This window comes from Empidonax traillii, unplaced genomic scaffold (assembly GCF_003031625.1).
Source record: "Empidonax traillii isolate 1590-97213 ecotype Southwest subspecies unplaced genomic scaffold, ASM303162v1 scaffold22:size5013007, whole genome shotgun sequence".
Taxonomy (NCBI): Eukaryota; Metazoa; Chordata; class Aves; order Passeriformes; family Tyrannidae; genus Empidonax; species Empidonax traillii.
The window spans coordinates 1,075,407-1,096,189 of NW_020955215.1; the positions used below are offsets into that span (position 1 = coordinate 1,075,407).

At 45.2% G+C, this 20,783-nt stretch overlaps 3 protein-coding genes across 3 annotated transcripts in view; all 3 read right to left on the bottom strand.

Annotated features, from left to right (window-relative positions):
• Positions 1-6,664, bottom strand: part of ATP6V0E1 (ATPase H+ transporting V0 subunit e1) — an 11,197-nt gene extending 4,533 nt beyond the window's left edge. Inside the window, exons 1-2 of the mRNA XM_027901319.1 lie at positions 6,512-6,664; positions 4,467-4,514 (exon numbers count right to left, since the gene is read on the bottom strand). Of these exons, the coding sequence (XP_027757120.1) occupies positions 4,467-4,514; positions 6,512-6,615 (152 nt within the window). The 5' untranslated portion in view covers positions 6,616-6,664. The remainder of the gene's footprint in view (positions 1-4,466; positions 4,515-6,511) is intronic.
• Positions 6,665-8,008: 1,344 nt separating this feature from the next.
• On the bottom strand, positions 8,009-12,153 carry RPL26L1 (ribosomal protein L26 like 1). Its single transcript, XM_027901333.1, has 4 exons — positions 12,108-12,153; positions 11,098-11,270; positions 10,094-10,234; positions 8,009-8,177 (listed from the first exon to the last, which is right to left on the bottom strand). The coding sequence occupies exons 2-4, from the start codon at positions 11,263-11,265 to the stop codon at positions 8,049-8,051; spliced, it is 438 nt and encodes a 145-aa protein (XP_027757134.1). The 5' UTR covers positions 11,266-11,270; positions 12,108-12,153; the 3' UTR covers positions 8,009-8,048.
• A 1,352-nt stretch (positions 12,154-13,505) lies between these two features.
• The window catches only part of ERGIC1 (endoplasmic reticulum-golgi intermediate compartment 1), a 60,426-nt gene continuing 53,148 nt past the window's right edge, over positions 13,506-20,783 (bottom strand). The window contains exon 10 of the mRNA XM_027901342.1: positions 13,506-17,203. Coding sequence (XP_027757143.1) covers positions 17,096-17,203 — 108 coding nt within the window. The 3' untranslated portion in view covers positions 13,506-17,095. The remainder of the gene's footprint in view (positions 17,204-20,783) is intronic.

A 20,783-nucleotide genomic window follows, 5' to 3' on the forward strand; every position in this document is an offset into this window, starting at 1 on the left:
AGAACTGAGAACAAGAGGAATGTAGTTTGTGGAAAATATCCAGGAAAGCTAAACAGAAATAAATATTCCACTGTTAAAAGATATATTTGCTTTGTAAATGTTACAAGAGTCAGAGAAAGCAATGGATGCTTCCATGGATTTAAATCTATGTTAAATACTAACTATATAAACACATTTAGTGAACACACTGGCTCATCTGTCTGCTATTTCTAGAATGCTTTGTAAGGAGGAGAAAAAGCAGAGCAGCTTTGTAATGGGAGCTGCCACAAATGTATCAGAGTGCTTAGGCAGTCATGGAAAATTCCACACAAACCTTGATGCTCCGACCAGCAAACCAAGTGCAGGTCGGCTGCAAAACGCCTGGAACAGCCACGGGCAAAAGATGTGGGTCAGGCTTAAAGAAAACACATCAATCCTCTGACAATTTACAAATATTTATTTGCAATGCCCCTTTCAGTTTTGCAGAGAGTAGAACTCCAGTTAAAACAAGAGGCTGATCCTGCAGCAGCCCATCAGTCACACGAGCCTTGGAATACGCAGCAGGCTCTTCTGCGGAATTAAAACATCAGCAAGACACCTCCGAGAGCAGCCAACAACCTTTAGGTTGACACGTTTTTACTCTGCTGTCCAAAGCAGTGACAATGTGTTTTGAGACCATGTTAATCAATGATGCCTTAAATCTACTTAAGGGAAAAGCAAATTAGCTCTTAAAATTATCACGGAATTTATTTTGTGAAGGTTCAATTTTCAGATACAACAGAGAGATCGAAAGGTGCCAGAGCGCTGTGCCATCTGCCTTCAGCATCCTGAAGTAACACAAGTGGGAGGAGGGTGGGAACACTAAAAGCCTGTTAAAGCGCATTATTCTTTCTCACGGTACAGCAGGAAGGAACTCCACGCACCAATCTCTCACCTCTCGCTGCTTCCCAAGTTCAGGCCCAGCATGGCTGTGAATTAAATGAGCTGGGAACACATTCAGAATATCACCCTATGTAACCAGGCTTTAGGAAAAGCACCGTGCATTTTTCAAAAGGCCTTTGTTGGGGCCATGCTGGATACCCGAGCTCTGAGCCATGGTGGCATTAGGGCCATAGTTACATTCCTGCTCCTGCTCTGTGAGGGCCTGGTATTTTAAACAGCAGTTATTCTATGACTCCCTTGCATTCAAGGTAAGTCATGGAAAAGCTTTTCCCATGTTTCGCTTGAGCTATGCTGCTTTATACAATAGTCCATCGGGACAACACAAAACAAAATGCAGCATTCAGAGTAAGACAAACCTCTGTATCCAACGGGCAATGTTCTGGAGCTGCTAAAAGCAGGTACGGCATTTGAGCCACCCACAAGCCCTTAAATTCTACCAGATCCCACTTAGAACAGTTACTGTTAATTACCCAGCTCAGACAAGGAAATTAAAGTCCCTTCTGTTGTACCAGAAAGATTTTTTAAAAGGTCTTTCCACCATAACTGCCATCTGTCTGTGCTCATGTTGCAAATTAAGGTCCTGCTATCTCTGTTTAAATGTCAATTTGGGTATCCGTATTTTAATCCTCTTAGCATCAGTAGCAAATAATACCATTTTCTAAGCACCCTGCCCTCTGTTAGGACATCATGGTACTGTTCAGGAACTGCTTTGTAAACAGCAAAGAAGATTTAGACTTTGACAGTACCTCCCAATATGGTGTAACCTATAATTTCTGCAGCAGTAAGACTTTGCCTTGTATTTTATGAGGTTCCTGAGGGCTGTATATTCTCCTTCAAAAGGCTGCTGGGTACAGGATCTGTACACAAATTAGGCACTTACCCATGCAAATATCTTCCACAGAACAACCAAACGAACACCATGTAACCAATATGGTTATTCAGAATTACTACTGTTAAATCTAAACACAGAATAAACAGTTTTGAGTTGAAATGTGATGGACTTGAAATTTTGTTAGGACGAATTTGGTTCGATGAAAAACAATTTGACAATCCAGTGGTGTTCAAGGAAGACGGAATATTGTTTTTTTCCTACTTTCAACTGGAAAGGTAACTCAAAGAGCATGAAAATAGATCCAGCAGAGTTCTAAACTCTACAGAGAAGTAGATGATAGCACCAGCCACCTGTTAAGGACACAAAAATGCAGAAGACCATACCCGGGACAACAAGAATTATCCAACAAAGAATCCTCAGAAACCATTCTTTGGGCTTCCTTCAAGACTGGTATGAAAAATCAGTGTCTTTCTTTAGTCACCAAAATTAAGGTCTGAAATGTTTTCAGTGCCTCCTCCCCCAGAAGGAAGAGGACACAGGAACGACAAACTTCCATATGGTTGAGGAAAGAAAGGTTGGACCAGATGATCTTTCAAGGTCCTTTCCAACAAGGGCTGTTCTATTTTATATAGAATAAATGAGAGAAAAAAAAAAAAGACTGTGGGATGAGGCAAGTTCTATCTTGGAACATGAGAAGAAAAATCTGCTTTTTGTTGCATTCTGGCAAGCAGGCACTACAAATGTCATTTATGTGGTTGGGTACAACTACTGAAGTCTTAAAACATCCTAATTTTTTGCTGCTTCTTTTTTTCTGAGATATAACTGGAGAAAGCCAAAGGGAATTTAGAAAACAAGTTGGAGCCTACAAAATTACCAACAAACCCCCTCACTGGACATGCAAGAACAGATTATAAAACATGATAATGATTTGTAATGGATCTGTTTAGGTACAAAATCCACTGAAGTTACAAGTGAATGCTGACTTCACAGCATTCAGTCAAAAGTTAAGAAATCCTACAACAAACACATTCCACGTCATAATCCAGAGGATGCTGCAGATGCCATGTAGCCTCTGCTTCAAGGAAACTGTCCTTCTTCATACAGACAAACAAACCCTAAGCTTCAAGGATTTTAGAAGAGTGGGATATTATTTCTGTAGGAAAAAAACAAGAGAGAACTTCAAACTCAAAGCTCAACCTTCCCCTAAGAAAAAAAACAAAAACACCCAACTTACTGTAACCTAAATGCAGTAACCAAGTAAAAATGACCAAAAAGCTGCCCTTTCTTAGCCAAGCCTTTGGGACCTACTGTGAGGCTGGGCTGCTTCATACTTTATGTGCAGGCAAGGAGACCTTCACAGCACTGAAACTCCCAGATTTCAATCCCAAATTCGAGCTGCTTGCACTGCAAAGCTCTTCTCAAGTTTCTATGTCCACTGAGCAAAACTTTAGCTTAAAAACTGTCAGGGATATAAAACACAGAAAGTCTGCTGGACTTTTACAGTTAACCAATAGAATGATTTCTTAAGACTTTACCTGTCAAGTACTCCAAATAAAGAAATAAAGTTTAAAAATACCTCACCTGTATAAAACCTGAATATCACAATATTAGACTAAACCAAACCTGTACGAGCTTGAGCCCAACCCAGAACCAAACAGGCCTCTCCTGGAACATGCCAACACTGATAATATCACATTTGGCTGCCAGTTCAGAATAAGTCTTGAGATTCCAAATGCATTTCTCTAAATATTCATATTAAGCTGCTTTGAGAAGCATAAAAAATGCCTCAATAGTTCAGGAAAGTACAAACACTACTCGGGTTCAAATGGGACTCTAAATAACGATCTTTGTTACAAGTTAACCCTTAAGATTGAATCATACTTACACCAATTTACTCTCCATAACAAATTCTTTCCAAGTTATTTCTGCATAGCACTTTCTTTTACAAACTAAGTCTCTAAAGTCTTTAAAAAAAAGAGAGAGAGAAAAGAACAGGCACACTTTTTCTCTTGCAGACTCCAGCTACAGCTGGCTTGCCTCCTGATAAATAACATGATATGAGGAGCTCTCAGCAAGTCACTTTGTTATTGCTACTAGCTCTGCTACAGAAAAGAGGCACCCTCCAAATATACTGTGCATTTAAACAGAAATGGTCTTAATATATCAAAGTATCACTAAAAAAAAAACCCACGCAGAAGTTTTTCCACCCACCGCTCTACCAGATTTCCAGAATAAATTCAACCAAACTAGGGGCAAAACTCTTCAGTAGGTTTGAAATAGTAACACCTCAGAAATCAGTGTAAGGTATAAAGAAGGAAAAAGGCAAAAAAACCCAGTCTGTGAATCAGAAAAATCCCAGAATTGAGCAACTGCCATTATACGTGTGAGCAAATGAGGCAGTGAACTGGAGAAGAGGAATATCGAGCCCTCAGAGAGCACAGTTCACAGTTATGTGTCAGAGGACAACAAAAGGAATTCAGGTTCATTGTAATTCAGTGTTTTCCAATGGGAAAATGTTTTTTTTTTTTTTTTGGCACTTTGGAGGTCTTCAGAACTAGGAATCCTAAGAGCTGTCAAAGAAAACCGCGTGCCTAAATCTCTGCGACACATTCAAAAAGCTTCTTCCTGAAGGTTCTGAGGCTGTAAAAAAAGGAATCTTTGATCCCATCAGAACTGGGCCTTGGTCAGGAGGCAAGACATTATTTATACTTACAACAGGTAGCAGCAAACAGCACATGTCACCAGCATTGTGTTGATAACACTGCAAAGAAGAGGGAGAGAAACAGCTGATCAGGTGTCATGTTGTGACTGACCACAAGATACATCGGGAAAAATAATCCCAGCAAACAAGAACAAGGTTAACTTTGATCATATGAAGGATGACTCAACATGAGTGTTCTGACTTCTTCCAGCTGAGTAAACTACAGAGGCCCAGCACAGAGTCTGCAAAAAGACTGACACAGCTCTGGAAACAGAAATTTACAGCTGTATTTAACAAAAATCACTGTGAGGAGGAGCAAAATTTGATGCAGTGTCCCTGCTCCATTTCACAGCCAAGGCTGCCAGCACAGTAAATCACTGAAACTGGATGTTACTGTACACAATAAACACTTTATTTGCAGAAGTTTATTTTCAGTTTTATATTTCAGTGTCAAATTATAACTTTTAATTTTCTAGAATACATGAGGGTTTTAAAAATTGAATACAAAATAAAATGTCAAAGCCACGTGAAATGATCTGTAGTGTAAGATTTCCCTTTCCTGCTGAAAGAGAACTGTGTCAGAAAGCACAGTGAAGCTGAAAAGGAGGAACCAAGCACTTGCCATTGAAAACGTAAAACTGCAGCTACACACACAGATGGTTTTGAAATGGGAAGAAAGGAAATGAGGTTTTCTAACAGTGATCTCTGCAGCTCATGGCAAAGTGGAAGATTCTTTTTTTCTTTTTAAGTCAGAAAAAAAGAATTTCCCTCTATGTATTTCATCCCCCAACTGAGTAACAAAACCTTATGGTAGGGCAATATCTTCCAACCCCTTTGTGATGCAGGAACTTCAATATTTTTCATCAATACACATCCACTTTGTCAACTTTCAAATGAATGCTGCAAAGCCAATACAGCCTGGAACCCAGGAGTCCCAGAGCCTTTGATTGGGAGTTTTAACCTAGGCAATGGGAATTCTTAGGTCATGTAAAGTTTGCACTAACTTCTTTTGCTAGAAAAAGAGCAATCCTATTCAGAAACAGGCTTTGCAATAATTTTTTTAAGAAGATGGGAAGTGAACAGACTACAAGGTATTACTGCAGAAACAGAACACAGAAGTGCTCTATTCACACTTTTTAAATAATCACACTTTGGAATAATGATACAATACATGTTCATGACCCACATATTTCACAGACTTTCATGCCTGGAAGACATATTTCCAAGGCATTCCTGAGGACAGACAAGTTTCCAGGCATAAAAGGCTTAAAAGCAAGGCAGTAAATATCAGAGCTGAGGAATATTCCTCTGGGCTTAGATAAACAACCGAGAGAAAAGACAGTTGGTACCTGTGGAGCAGAGGGGGTGTCAGAGAGAGGAAGAGAGGTTAAGAAGTCATTATCTCCTAGAGAAAAGAGAAAGACAAAAACTTGTCTGCTTTTTAATCTGAGCAGTCACAACTACTGCAGGAAAACCCTCTGCTTAGATGCCCCACTGTTGTCCTCAGCTTCAAGGGCAGCAGCACACATTTAGCACAGAACCGAGATCTCCTACAGCAACTTTTCCAGCGTGAAACCAGAGGATGGTGGAGTAAGTTAGGAAAGGTCAAGTAAGGAAGGAAAGAGGAAGTTATTGCTCAAATGCCACCTGACTAACAACGAACCTCCTTGACACAGGGCGCTGTGTCCGCAGAGGTTTCACAAAAGGGTCTGGGTCGGAAGGGATCCTTAAGATCACCTCACTCCAACCCCCGGCCATGGGCAGGGACATCTTCCACGAGACCAGGCTGCTCCAGCCCGGCCTGGGGCACTCCCAGGGATGGGGCAGCCACAGCTCCTCTGGGCAACCCGTGCCAGGGCCCCGGGGGAAAACCCAAACCCGTGTGGGGTTGCGGGGGCACCGCTCGGCTCCGGCCGCTCCGGTCACGGCCCCGGGCCCGCCCGCGCTGCGCCAACACTGCGGGGGAGCCCGCGGGGCTGCGGGGAAAGCTCCGCCGGGGCCTCCCCCCGCACCCGAGGGGCCGGACAGGCCAGGCCCGCCGCGCCCCGCTCACTCACCCGCGGTTCGGGCCCTTGGGGACGAGCCAGGGCAGGACGCCGCCGACCACCCCCCAGAACACGCTCATGACGATGATGGGCACGGCGAGGCCGGGGTACGCCATGGCCGGGCTCTGAGGGACCGGAGCGGCCCCGCCCGCACCAGCCCGCACCAACCCGCGGCCGCCGCGTCACCGCGGGAGCGCGCGGGGCGGGGGCGCGCCGGGGCCGCGGGGAGGGCGGGGCCGACCCGCCCGTTCCGCGCTTCGGAAACGCCGATCTCCTCAAAGAGCAGTTTCGGCAGGGCAACGAAGGCTCTGGCGCCTCTCCGGCCCCAGAAACAGCGAGGAGTTACCCGCCCACCGCTCTACTCATCGCATCGCATCTTTTCCCTGTTTATTGCCCACCCGATGCTGCGACGTCTCCATTCGTTGTTCATAATCGGACCCCAGGAAAAACAGGTTGTTGGGTAAAGGGATCAGAGCTCCAAGGGCTGGTTCTGAGCTCCTCAGGAAACTGGGGGACATGGGACAGGGTCCCATAGGGCAGATCCACACCAGGAGAGGTCCCAATGGCGAATGAACCCCATGGGATTCCTCAAGCACTGACTCAAGGAAAAGGTATCTCCTATTAAGCAGCAGGAACTAGAGGGACAAACATGAGCCTGCATGAGAAACCCATTCACAGCCCACCAAACACTTGCCTTCAGGCTCATGAAAGACTTCCCAAGTGCAAATGCAACTTTTCTCAATTCACAGCATCCGATTTTTCATATCCAGGCATTGTGCGGGCAGATGAATTTCTTTCCCTCTGTCTCAGCAGTCAGAAGGCCACTCAATGAGGCAGTCTAAGTTCTCTTAAGTTCAGCATTGTTTTCAACACATTGCAGCCACTCTCAGTATGTAGGTATAGACTGCTAAAAAGAACTTCCTCTTACTGAAGAGTTCATCCAAAATAGCACCAGAACAACACTGAGACTGCTTCAACCCTACCCTTCTGAAACCAGTCAAAATCCTACCTCACAAGCACTGGGGATAAACCCCCTGTCAAGCTCTACCAATTATGTAAGACCTGAAGAGATCACACAGCAAATTCAGTGCCTGTGTTTGGCCACGTGCTCAATAAAACTCTAAAATGTCATGTTTTACTGCCAAATTCATAAGACAGTTGAAAAATAATTTAGGAGGATTACAGATGCATGGCCAGCAATAGTTTACTTCAAATGTCCAATAAAATATTAAATATATACAGTGCACAGAATTAAAAATTTAGAAACATGAACACATCTAAGGAGTGGAAGAGACAGAACTATGATGGCTGTTAGATTTGTGTTTTCAGGATTGCATTGCTCTTTCTATGCTTGGTTGAAACATTCCTTTATGGGGAAAAAGAAGACATAAAAAGCTTTTTAATTTAGTGGGAGTATTTCTTACATAGTCAAAATAAGAAGGAATATTTAAAGGCTGAGCAGGACACACCAAACCGAAACTTTCTAAATGAGAAGACACACAGTACGTCGAGTTTTAGCAGTTCTTTAATGGTGTCAAACAGGAACCATCTATTCTTGCATCTTTTCGATTGTTTCTTCTTTGTACTTGCCCTTCTCCTTCCCAACCTGGCGGGACTTGGCTTTGCGCTCCAAGATCTTCTTGCGATCCTTGTCCAGCTTTAGCCTGGTGATCACCACCTGGAGAGAGGACAAGGAATTCAGTGTCCCTGCAGAGTTATGGACAGCAAACCCGGGGGACCAGCGGTACTGCAGCTCGGCCCTGCCACACAAGTGTTATTCCCATGGATTATCTCATTTGGTTTGAGTAAAACCAAGGTACTGAATTGACTCTGTTCCACAATTTTCCCAGGCACACCCAGGAATCGGAGTGCATGGATAGTTCTTTCAATGTACAGTCAAAACACTGCACAAAGTGAAAAGCAAGGGTACTCTCTACCCAGCAAGGGTACAAACTGTTCATAGAGTCCACTGCAAGTCTGTAACAAAACACTCCTCTGCTCCTTTTGCATTAATAACCATAAGCTTTGTGCAAATCTTCATCAAGGTCTGGTTCCCAATTAATAAAAAACTTTCCCAAAAATAAAGAACCAGCAAAAATTCAATTTCTTTCACCGCTATTCACCACAAAACAAGTACGTGCACAGGCTCCACCACAATGTCACCTTGTCCATCAGATGTTGTTGCTGCACACAAATCGTGATGTTGTTTTGGAATAATTTTACTCTCCCTCTGCTGAACACACCAACCATTTACAGCACAAAACCTGTTACAACTGGATTTTTTCCACCTACACTTCTGTATGTGTGCCCACATGGCAAGGCTGAAGCAGACTACATTCATCTGCTTCAAACCAGGTTTTGGCGAGTGGTTCTGTTTAGTGTGAAATATTTCCTGTTATGATCCAAACAGGCTTTGCCAGGTTTTCATTGACTCTCAACACTTCTAAAACCAAGTTCAGAAGAATTTAGTTCACAATAGCCCACAACAACAAATCCTGATTCTGAGCATCTGTTTAAACATTTCTAACACCTCCTCAACCAGTGCAAATACCACACAGCAAAGATGAAGGACTGTTCTAAATGATCTGTTTTGTGGTTTAAAAACATCAAGCCCTTCAAAGTGTTTCAGCAGGACTCCAAATCTCTAGTGGTTTTCTAACCCTAGAAACAAAGACAAGTTACTGGTTTCAACTCATTTCTCTACTCATGACACTGTAATATTTATTTTTGATTTGGGTTTAATTCCACCCAATGCTGCAGCGTCTCCATTATACATAGAATCACAGGATGATCTGGGTTGGAAGGGATCTTTAAGATCATCTTGTTCCACTCCCCTGCCATGGGCAGGGACACCTTCCACTAGACCAAGTTGCTCCAAGCCCCATCCAACCTGGCCTTGAACACTTCTAGGGATGGGGCAGCCACAGCTTCTCTGGGCAATCTATGCTAGGGCCTCACCACCCCTAACAGGGAAGAAATTCTTCCTAATATTTAATCTAAACCTATTCTCTACCAGTTTGAAGCCACTCCCCCTTGTCCTGTCACTCCAGGCCTTTGGAAATAGTCTCTCTTCATCTCTCTTGTTGGCTCCCTTCAGGTACTGGAAGGCCACAATTAGATCACCCCAAAGCTTCTCTTCTCCAGGCTGGACAATCCCAGTTCTCTGTCTTTCCTCACAGCAGAGCTGCTCCATCCCTCTGATCATATTTGTATCTCCTCTGGAATTGGTCCAACAGCTCCATGTCCTTCCTGTGTTGGGCCTCCAGAGCTGAAGGCAGCTCTGCAGGGGGGTCTCACCTGAGTGGGGAAGAGGGGAAGAATCCCCCTCACCTGCTGCCCATGCTGGGGGATCAGCCCAGACGCACACAGGGGAGGTTTCTGGGATGGGTCATGTCCAGCCTCTCCCACACCAGCACCCCCAAGTCCTTCTCCCAGGGCTGCTCTCCATCTGTGCATCCCCAGCCTGGACTGATCCTGGGAGTTGTCCTGACCCAAGCTCAGCACCAGCACTTGGTCACAAATTCTACTCACATCAGTGTCCGTACGTGCCCCCCAGCCCTGCCCACAGGTGTCAGATCCCAGGTGCCACCGTACCTTGCTGGGGTGGATCCCCACGTGGACGGTGGTGCCGTTGGCCTTCTCGCGTTGCACACGCTCGATGTAGATCACGTATTTCTTCCTGTACACCTGCACCACCTTCCCGATCTGCTGCCCTTTGTAGTGTCCCCGCACAACCTGAAGGCCAGCACAGGGAACACACTGACCCACGCTCCAAAAACACCACTTGAACAACCACCACACCTTATAAACCACTACTGGACACCAGTGCTGCACAGACTGACTTGACAATTCCTGCATCACTAAAATATAATGGATCAGAACTGTGCTTGGCCCCCTCTTTATCCTGCAGTAAACCCTAATGAAGCTCTGTAACTTTTCAGCCACAAGGCTTCAACTTGAACAGTTATCTTATTTTTTTCAACTGTCACTGGATTTTATATAGAAAAAACTACTTAACTTAGATTCATTTCCAAACCAATCTTTTATATATCAAAGGCAGCAAATAGTCTATAAAAAAAGAAACAATTTTTTGTGCTTTATTGTTGAAAGCTTTTAATACAGCACGACAGTGCACGTAAGTGAAGTGCAGCAAAACTGCCAGCACACTTGTGTTCCTTGTATCATCTTTGTCACTGATGTGAATTTGAGAAACAAAACGTGCTTGACTAAAGCTCAAGTCATAACTAGATGATCTTGGATTATTTCTGCTATACCCAGGGCAAAGGTGCAGCACTGATGTGAATTTTTCTCATCCTTCCCTTTTGCACAGGCTACACATGGAGACAGAATCATTTAGGTTGGGAAAGACCTCTGAGATCAGAGTCCAACCTGTGACCCATCTCCACCTTGTCAACCAGCCCAGAGCACTGAGTGCCACGTCCAGTCATTCCTTGAACCCCTCCAGGGATGGGGACTCCACCACCTCCCTGGGCAGCCCCTTCCAGTGCCTGACAGCCCTTTCTGTGAAGAAATTCTCCTGAAAACTAAACCCAGACAGAGCTTCCCGTGTGACAGAGCAGCCCAGGGCAGTGAGGTACCTGGACCTCGTCGTCCTTGCGGATGGGCATGGAGCGCACGTTGTACTTCTGCCGCAGCTCCTTGGACAGGGGCGAGGACATGATTTTCCTGCGGATGTGGGAGGGGGCGTTGAAGTGCCGCTTGCGGTTCTTGCTGCGGTCCGAGGTCACAAACGGGTTGAACTTCATTTTGCCTGCACGGAGAGGAACAGCAGCTCGGGAGATGCTCGTAACTCACATACACTGCGCTTCACCGTCCACCCACGGGCAGGGCACAAAACAGCACTTTTAGCTATTTTTAATCCGCTCACTGCTTAATGGACCCTCACAGCCTCGACTCCAAATGTTTAAGCCTCTTCCCTGACTCACACCAACGCTGTTATTATACACGTGCACATCGGACCCTTCTAATCCAAACCTTATCATTCCCAGCGCTCGGGACACCCGGATCCTGCCCTGCAGTCACATCCCCCTCACTTTTAACCCGATGGATATTTGGGGCTCGCGGAGGGAACCCGCCCTGCTCCAGCATCTCCAGTAGAGCACCTCGGCAGAGCGCGCAGGTAACACACCTGCAAATCCAAGACGCTTCTGGCCTTTCCTAAATTTTAACAACTGCACCGCAAGATTGCCTATCAAGAGCTCCACTTATCAGGCTGGCAAAGGCTAAATTAAATTAAAGGATAAATTCGATGAAAGGATGATTTTGCTCAGCTCCACAACTTCCCAGTGAGCACATCGGCACCTCCCGTGCGAGCTGGGCTGTATCAACTTAATAATCCATAACTAAGGCACAAACCGAAGGAGTCCGAGCCCTTCCTAGAGCCCGAGCTCTCCCCGAAGCCCTAATTCTCCCCGGGAAACCCGCCCCACAGCTCCGGGCGGGCCCCGGCGAATCGGACCCCTTCCCGCTCCCTCCCACTCCCCCGCAGGGGCTCCGCAGGGCGCTGCGCGCGGTCCCGGCCTGGGATGGCGCCGGATGGCCCCCGATGATCCCGGATTATCCCGGACGGTCCCACCCGGCCCCTCACCCGCTGCCGCCGCCGCGCCGCCCGCCCGGAAAAGGAGCCAGAAGCGCTTCCGGTTCCGGGAAAGGGACAGCGAGACCCCTGCGCCGGGCGGAGCCGCCAGCGCCCCCTGGCGGCCGGGAGGCCACACGGGGGGAGGACAGAGCCCCGGACAGGCCCCGGGACAGACCCGGGCATCATCCCCCATACCGACCTGGTACCAACCGTGACATCATTCCCTGGTACACACCTGAGCATCACCTCACAGTGCCCACCCAGGGATCCCCCCCCATGCCCACCTGAGCATCATCTCTGGTACCCACCTGTGTATCCCCTCCTGTCCATCTGGGCTATTCAGCAGCAGTTACTTCTCTCCATGTCCAGCCCCTACCTGGACGTGGAGGAAAACAGGAACATCTCCTGGTGCCTCCTCTCCAGCCCAGCCCAGCTCCCTCAGTGACCCCAGCCCCATGTCCCTCAGCCCAAAGGGACACCAGCTTCTGCCCAGCCCTTGATCCTGCACCTGTGTCACCTGTCACCTCATCCCTGCCTCCATAAACCACCTTACCTGCACAAACCACTTGCCTTTCAGATAGATGTGGCCCTAGTACGTATTTTTAGGGCACAGATTATTTGTTCTCGAAGAAAATTGGTAGAAATGAACAAATCAATTGGAGGAGATGCAGCACAGACACTTGGTTGGGTTTGGACTTTATAAATAGAGGCTGGAAAAGTTCTGGACTGTTGAGTTGCAGCAGGCTGAGGTTTGGACAAACACCTTCCCCAGAGCCTTTACTCATCATTTATAGAGTAAGGAACCTTCAGCACCATCCCACCAGCTCTGGAAGTCTGTGTTCCAGTCACTGGAAGCAGGCAGGATCTCTTCCTTCACAAAGATGTTGTACAGCTGACGCCAACATGAGTCAGCAACACCAGAACACAAAGGAAACTGGTTCCTTAAGATGGTGCAGATATCTCGAGCCCAAATTCACTGTGATGTTACCCTTTACTACTTAATCTTTAACAATTGCCTCAGACACTTATTTCCAAATACTTACGAAGCAAGGCTACATGGACACTAAAGGAGGGGAGGGAACAAAAATCTGGTTATTTCATATACCAAGGGGCACAATGACTAAAGCCAAACCCAGCAAGTCCCAAGCACAGTCCACTCACCTTTCATCAGGAAAGGGAGGTTAGGACACTTGGTACAGTACAAAACCAAGCACTGAATGTCCAGACATGACTCAGGGCCTGTTACAAAAGAGTCTTGTGATAACTTTCACCACAGTGACCCAGCTTACAGTGATTTCACCGTGTGATAACACTCAGTTCACTGAAATCATAATTAAAAACAAAAGAAAAAAGCCCCTTTAGATTGATTTTGCAATAGTAGTGCAACGAGAAGCCAATCAAAACACGTAAGAGTTTTATTTTTAATCACAGAAATAAAAAGGCTAATATTTTATTAACATAAGATTGCAAATTAAAAAAAAAAAAAACAATGCCAGAACTCCTCAATAGTCTCCATTGTAGAAATGCAAAAGACTTGTGCTTTGAACATCACTGTAACACACTGCAGGGCTGAGTCCTCCTCCCCTGTCCCCTTTTCCCTCCTTCTAAGGGGAAACAACTCACTGACATCCTCAGTCTGCAACTTCAAAGGACTATTCTAAAGCAGAGACTCATCACAGTCATTGACAGCCCCAACACTCTGTGTGTCACATAAACAAAGAACGACTTGAAATGAGAAATGTTCAGGAATTGATGACTGGCCATCAAAACTGTGGATTTCACTTTTTACAGCACAGCAGCTGAATGCAAGTATTTGAGAAACCAGATTGAACATTCACAAGTGCATCTCTTCCAATTTTTCGTACCCTGTTTAAGTTTTATTTTCTTTAAAAAATCATCTTCAGCAGTCCAATACTGCCTAGAACACACCTAAGCACTCTTTTCATAGAGCTAAGAGTCTTATCTCCACCACTGCAAACGATCCTATGCCTCAAGTTCTCACCGTGGGATGGAGTCTAGAGTTAGAGAGAATTTAAATGAAATTAAATTAATTTAAACTGGAAGTTCCAAATATTTTACCTCCCACAGGGATGTCTTTCTTGGAAATCCAAATATTTCTTTAAAAAGACTGACTTGAAAGAGCAAAGTCAGGAACAGGGATGAGCACCTATGATCAATTGTTTCCTTCCACTATGACCTGAAATTGGTTTTGTTTGCAATGATGTTTAAAAGCATAACTAAGCTCGTTTTGTCTCTAGAAAGTTGAAAATAAAAGTGAAATCTAGTGAGATGTGTAGGTAGGGGCAGTAAAACTGCCTCATTTTCACATTTGGAGAGATGAAGAGCAGATTCTTCTGTAAACACATGATGCAGTACCATTGTGTGACCCACGTCTGAAGGACAAGCTCTTCACAACTTCCAACAGCCCCAGAAGGTGGTCTTGGCTTGGCAGCACTCAAAGGCTTAGACCTGGTTTAGAGAACCAAGGTACAGACTGTTTCTTTAGCCAAGTTCTGCCAGAACTTGAATACAATTTGGTTTTCACATCTGGCAAGAAAAAAAGTGATTTATGAGGTTATTGCAGGGGATATTTTGGCAGAGAAAGCAGGCACATGTATATTATTTGGAAAAAAAAAAGCCAAATAATTTCACTGGTTTGGATTAGAGAACTGGCCTGGACTGCACAGAAGGCAGTTTAGTAGAGATAGAGAATGAGGGGAAAGACAGAAGTAACACACCAGGGGACACAAGGAATCTGCAACCAGCTTGACTTGTTTGTGTCTAAGAAATTGTACCAGGGGAGAAAATTGAGAAAATGAATGGTACAATCCACTGCACTGCAAAGATCTCCCCTGGCCCAGCTCAGGAGAAGGATGCGCATCTCAGATACTAAAAATCCCATCTTTGTAATCCACTGGGTTCACAAGCTGTGAGCAAAGACTCACCAAATCCAAAAGGAAAAACTAGCACATTTTTGCTGTAAGCTTCAACTGGTCACAGTGGATCAGAGGGAATCCTTCAGGCAATTGCCATGGAAAATCCCGGCCATCCGGTGGGTATCAGTCACAGGCACACGGACACACACCCCAAATGAAGACAAGCATCTCATTTTCAAGTTGATTTTTGTAAATGGAAAAAAAATGTATAAAATCTATCCATACATGAACAGATACAGGAAGTTACACAATCCAATTTACAACTAAAGTCATAGCAATCAGTCCAGAATAAGAACAGGGAAAAATTCCAATGCCGTCGTTTGTCCCAAGTCACTACCGGGCAGAGGATTGGCTGCTTCTTTTTGGTGCGTGGATAAAACTGGCTACACCTTCCCTACTTCCACAGCAATGAGACAGTTTCAACAGACACGTATTCAAACTGTTTTGAAATGCCTCTGACTCTAACAATAACACTGAATATTCAAGGATTCATATAATTACAGCATAATGTCTGCCTCCAGGAAAAGGGGGGCATTAGATATTATCAAAGAGAAACCCTGCAACCATCTTAGAATTTACAGCATTGAGTTAAGGATTTTTATTTTATGATTTTTATCCATCCTGGAACACTTAAAATTGGTGTGTCCTCAGCTCAGACACTTAGAAAGCATGCGGAGACTGTTACTACTCAAGGAACACGGGTGGGGTCATGGAAAAAGCACTGGTGGGCATTTGGTCTCATTTTAGTGAACTCATGTCCACCATGACATGCAAGTCACACCTGGCAGTATTTTCCCCTCTCGCCTCCATTTTTTGGAGACCCCAGAAGACAAGGCTTGAAGGAATGGAGAGGGAAGCTCAGGTACCATTTTAAGCAATAAAACAAAACTCCAAGCAGGCACCAGCCCGGGGGAATGCTGCCCTGCTACTGCTGTACCTGTGGGAGAACAGTGTCAGCCCAGGGCTCAGAAAAAGATTCCTGACTGAGCTTTTAAGGAAAAGGGAGGCACCTTAAATCCTGGAAAGTCAGATTTCCTGTGTTTGACAGGTGTATTGAATATGCACACATAAAGCAAGAAAGGAAGCTGTGCTCATCCACCCAGAAGGCTGCACCATTTTTCTGAGCACAGGGAATATACTACCTCATTTCAACAAAACAACAATAATAATAAAGCAGAAGTGCAGAATCCAGACTGTTGGGTGGTCTGTGTTTAAAACATAACAAAAAAATAAAAGCTTATGCTGTAAAGACAACAATTCCCTTTCAAAGCAAAGGCCACATAAAACTGTGTTGCTCAGTTTGGTTTTTACTTCATGCCACCTGTAAACACAAGACTGGATATTCAGTTTCTGGGGAGAAATGAAACCACTCTTAAATCCAGAGTAAAAGAAATGCCCTCCACTGCTGGGATCACAGGTTACCCAGGTAAAGCTAGCTGGGAGAAGGCTTCCTCTTCTCGTTTGTTCAGTTCATTAAAAGGTTGTATCTGAACAACTGAGCTTTCAATAAAAAACATTTCTTGATGTTATTTCTGCCCTCTGTTTCTTAAGTTTGCCATGGGGACTAACACTTTCCATTCCTCACCAACAGATACATCACCTTTTTGGCACCATGGGTGGAATTTCTTCCTACTGTATAATTTTGCCCTATACAAAAGTCGATTGTCTAATCATGCAAATCCAACAGAACTCCAGAAAGTGCCACAAGACAGTTCAACTCTTTGCAATCTACTACCTAGTTTGTACACTGCCATAGGAACCTCCCAGAGAACACACTGTTGTCCTTATTTAGAGCTGACGGTGTATTTCATATATGGCATTTCAACCTCTCTTTCTGGGGGGAGGAAATCGAAATCCACACCCTGATTCCACTGATTTTTCCCTCTCAGAGCTCTGAAATGCATGGAGATTTCTTTGATTTGTTGAAGACATCTTCACTGAACAGCCTGATTAGAGAAAAACATACTGATTCAATCAAATAGAAAATAAAGACAAAAACAGGTAGTGGTAGATTTCTCTATCTTTTCTCCTGTCCTGGGAGACGAGGGTAGAGTTTCACTGCTACTGCATTTTTCCCAGCTGGATCTTCTTCCAGGCCTCTGATGCTGTGAAAATGCAGGAGTCGAGGATCCCAGCTACAGTAAACGTTCCTCCAATGATGGCACATATCTGAAATTGCAGAGGAAACACGTTTGTCAGTGATGAGGGAAACTTTTACACTGCTTAAACTGGGGGAAGGATTCTACTGCTGGGGTATTTTCTGGAAGCACAGGAAGAACTGGGTAACAGTACTGGGAATGGAATTACATGAAAAATCATTCAGAAAAACCATTCCCTACAGTGGAATAAATTAGTGCTATCCTGAACTCATCACAGCCTGAGCCATTCCTAAATCCCAGCTCCTACGGCAAGAATTCTGTTCCTTTTCAGGCTAAACTCCACCTAACTCAGCTTTCTAGAAGCTCTGTCTTGTTCATATCTTCCTACTACTGCTTTCTCCTATAAATACCACTGCCTTGTAGTCTTTTCCCTGTTCCACAAGATTCAGCATTTGCAAACGGACACCCACAGCTCAGCCTGTCTAACACTTTCCATGACAAAGGCTTCTCACAGAAGCCAATTTAACTCTTAGTGGGCCGAAGTTTTCCACACAAGGTGTCTTGGGTTGAATTATTTAAACACCAGTAAAAACAAAGAATCATTTTCAAGAATAGAGTTAGGGAAAAAATTAATCTCCTGCTTAACATAGCAGCCCACTTCACTTCTTAAGTGCTAGAAAAACACAGAAATATTCTGACACATCAAATCAAAGGTACCATGGCTTCGAGGATCAAAAATCAGGGGGCACCAGAGACAGACTTTGCAAAACATTGCCTCAGTTCCCTTATCTGTGAAATGGGGACAATGCCAAACTTGCCTCCCTGAGAAATTGAAGGAAAATACATTTGAAGGGTTCAATACCATGACAACAGCGGTCTCAAGAGTCTCTGTGGAAAAAGAATCCCAGAGTCATTTAGGCTGGAAAAGACCAACAATACAAAATACTTCTCCGATACCCTGCTACACTGGCTCATTGCTTTGGGATTCCTCTCTCTCTCTTGGCTTCTAGTTGATGGAAAAATTCCCATTTTTTCCTAGGCAGGCCCTTGTCAGGAGATAAGCTCGGTATCTTGTGCCCTTCCCGCAACCCGATGTTGTTATTCTCAGAACCACCTAATCCTACACAATGTACAAGACCGAATTAAAAGAGCATCACAGTTACGAAGTAAAAAAATGTGGGAGTTAAGAAATGCCAAGTCCTGTGTAATTAGAACTTGGCTGTTAACATTATTAGGTTACGTTATTGTGTATCATATTTTCCATGTGAACACTGCCCGGTGCAGTGCCCGGGCTGGGGTGGCACCCTGGGAGTTTTTTCCCATCCTGTGGCATTTGACTGCTGCCTCCTCAGGAGCAGGTGGTTTGTACTAACTCAGTATTGAGCTTAAATCATATGTTTTTGTATCAAAAATGAATGCGGCCAACAGGACCAGGGCAGTGATTGACCCTCTGTGATGGGCACTGCTGAGGCACCTCGAGAGCTGTGTCCAGCCCTGGGCCCCTCAATGACAAAAAAGACATTGAGGGGCTGGAGAGTGTCCAGGGAAGGACAAGTGAGCTGGGGAAGGGTCTGGAAAGTCAGTCCTGTGAGGAGCAGCTGAGGGAGCTGGAGGGGCTCAGCCTGGAGAAAAGAAGGCTCAGGGGGGACCTTCTCACTCTCTGCAACTCCCTGACAGGAGGGGGGAGCCAGGTGGGGGTCAGGCTCTGCTTCCAGGGAACAGAATGAGAGGAAAGGGCCTCAAGCTGTGCCAGGAGAGGTTCACGTTGGAGATCAGGAAGAATTTCTTCACTGAAAGGGTTGTCAGGCAGTGGAAGGGGCTGCCCAGGGAGGGGGTGGAGTCCCCATCCTGGAGGTGTTCGAGGAACGACTGGACGTGGCACTCCGTGCTCTGGGCTGGGTGACAAAGTGGGGATTGGTCACAGATTGGACTTGATGATCTGGGAGGTCTTTTCTAGCCTGATTCGGGGATTCTGTGGTGTATATATATTACAGAAATGCAACACAACTGGCACAGAAGGCAACCAGTGCCACACTACATGTTCCTTGTCACGTCTCTTCTCCCACACAGCACTATCCCCCATGGGCAAAATAACAGACCAAAAAAGTAACATAAGAGCATCAGCAGCTCAGCAGGGATTCACAGTGGCAAAGGAACAAACAATTCATTAACAGTGAGTGAAGGCAGCAATAACTAAAGCTCATTTCCATGAGTATTTATAACAGAGATATGAGCATTTAGTGAGGTCAGTGAAACGAGGAGCTGCAGGAAATATGGCTTTAGCAGGACATTTGGCATTCCAGCAGAACGGGGCTTCTAAAACCAGAGCACCAGCCTGAGGCAAAGTTGGTATTTTTAGGGGACAAGTCCAACTCCTCCCTCTGTGCACCCCTCCTTGCTATCCCCCAGAGCATGACACAGGGTGACTTTTCAAGGAAAATGACCACCACAGAGTTGGGTTATTTCAATCCAGAACAGCTCAGCTGACAGGAGATGTCACACCACAAACACAAAACCCGTCCAACACGAAGATTTTGCATCATATGGTAGGAAAATCTGATTTCAGTACAGCAGTTCAAGGGGGTGGGGAATAGGAAAAAAAAATTAGTTCATCTGCACAGCTCTGTAGTGCTGAGTGTGAGTCACACACACCTGGCATCGCCTGGGGCCTGACCCCAACACACGCAGCCTTGAGGACTTGTGACAAAAGAAAGGCAGCACCAGCACTGGGCTCTAGGTCAGCACAGAAGCTGCACCACAATGTTCCTTTACCATCACAGTTCTAATACATATGGAAGGCAGGCATTTATTTATATTTAATGGGGTTTTATGTCAGGAATGATCTGCGTTTGGCTCCGTGAGGTCACAGTTTGAGTCAGGCCCAACCATTAAAGAAGGAAGGAAAAGAAACAAAAAGTGGAATAATTCCAGCTGTGAGAGCTCATGAAACATGGGGAATGCAGGGGGGTCTGGAACAGAAGGTTATTACAGGAGAGCAGCCGGGATGCAGGCTGAGGTCTAAAGGAAAACATGAGTGGATATGTAGGAGGAGGCAAGGTTGCAAGCAAAGCAACAGGCAAATGTCAGATACATGACTGTGCACCTCTGGGATGTCCTAAAGTGTGAAAATTATTTTTAAGGACAAAGGGGACCAGTAGGACCCTTAGGTAATTCCTAGTATGGCAAGCTGCAGAATCCCACACAGATTTCTGGCTGACCTGCAGAATAACACTGTCTTGTTTTTAAAAACACCACAGGGCTGAATCTGATACCTGCCAGTAACAGCTCCCATGGATGAAATGATTCTGTCTGCAACCATTCCATTCCAGCTCCCCCATCCCATTATTTTCAGTTTAATTTTCTCACACCTAGAGAGAGACCAGATGAGCCCTTTCATACCAGGAAAAAAAAATTTCTTTGGATTTTGAATGTTTCAGCAGAACTCTGGCTGCTTTTCTGCCTGCTCTCCCCTCCCAGCCCCTAGACTGACCTCATGATAAAACCTTCTTTCAGTTTGGCCACTTACAGGAACTCATAAATTTTCAGCAGCGAAACTTTCCCCCTTGCTCCATAACCTCAGCCATGAGGTCTTGAATGGCTTCTCTTTATGGGGAGATGCCTTGATTTTAAGCAGTGCAGTTTAACAGGCA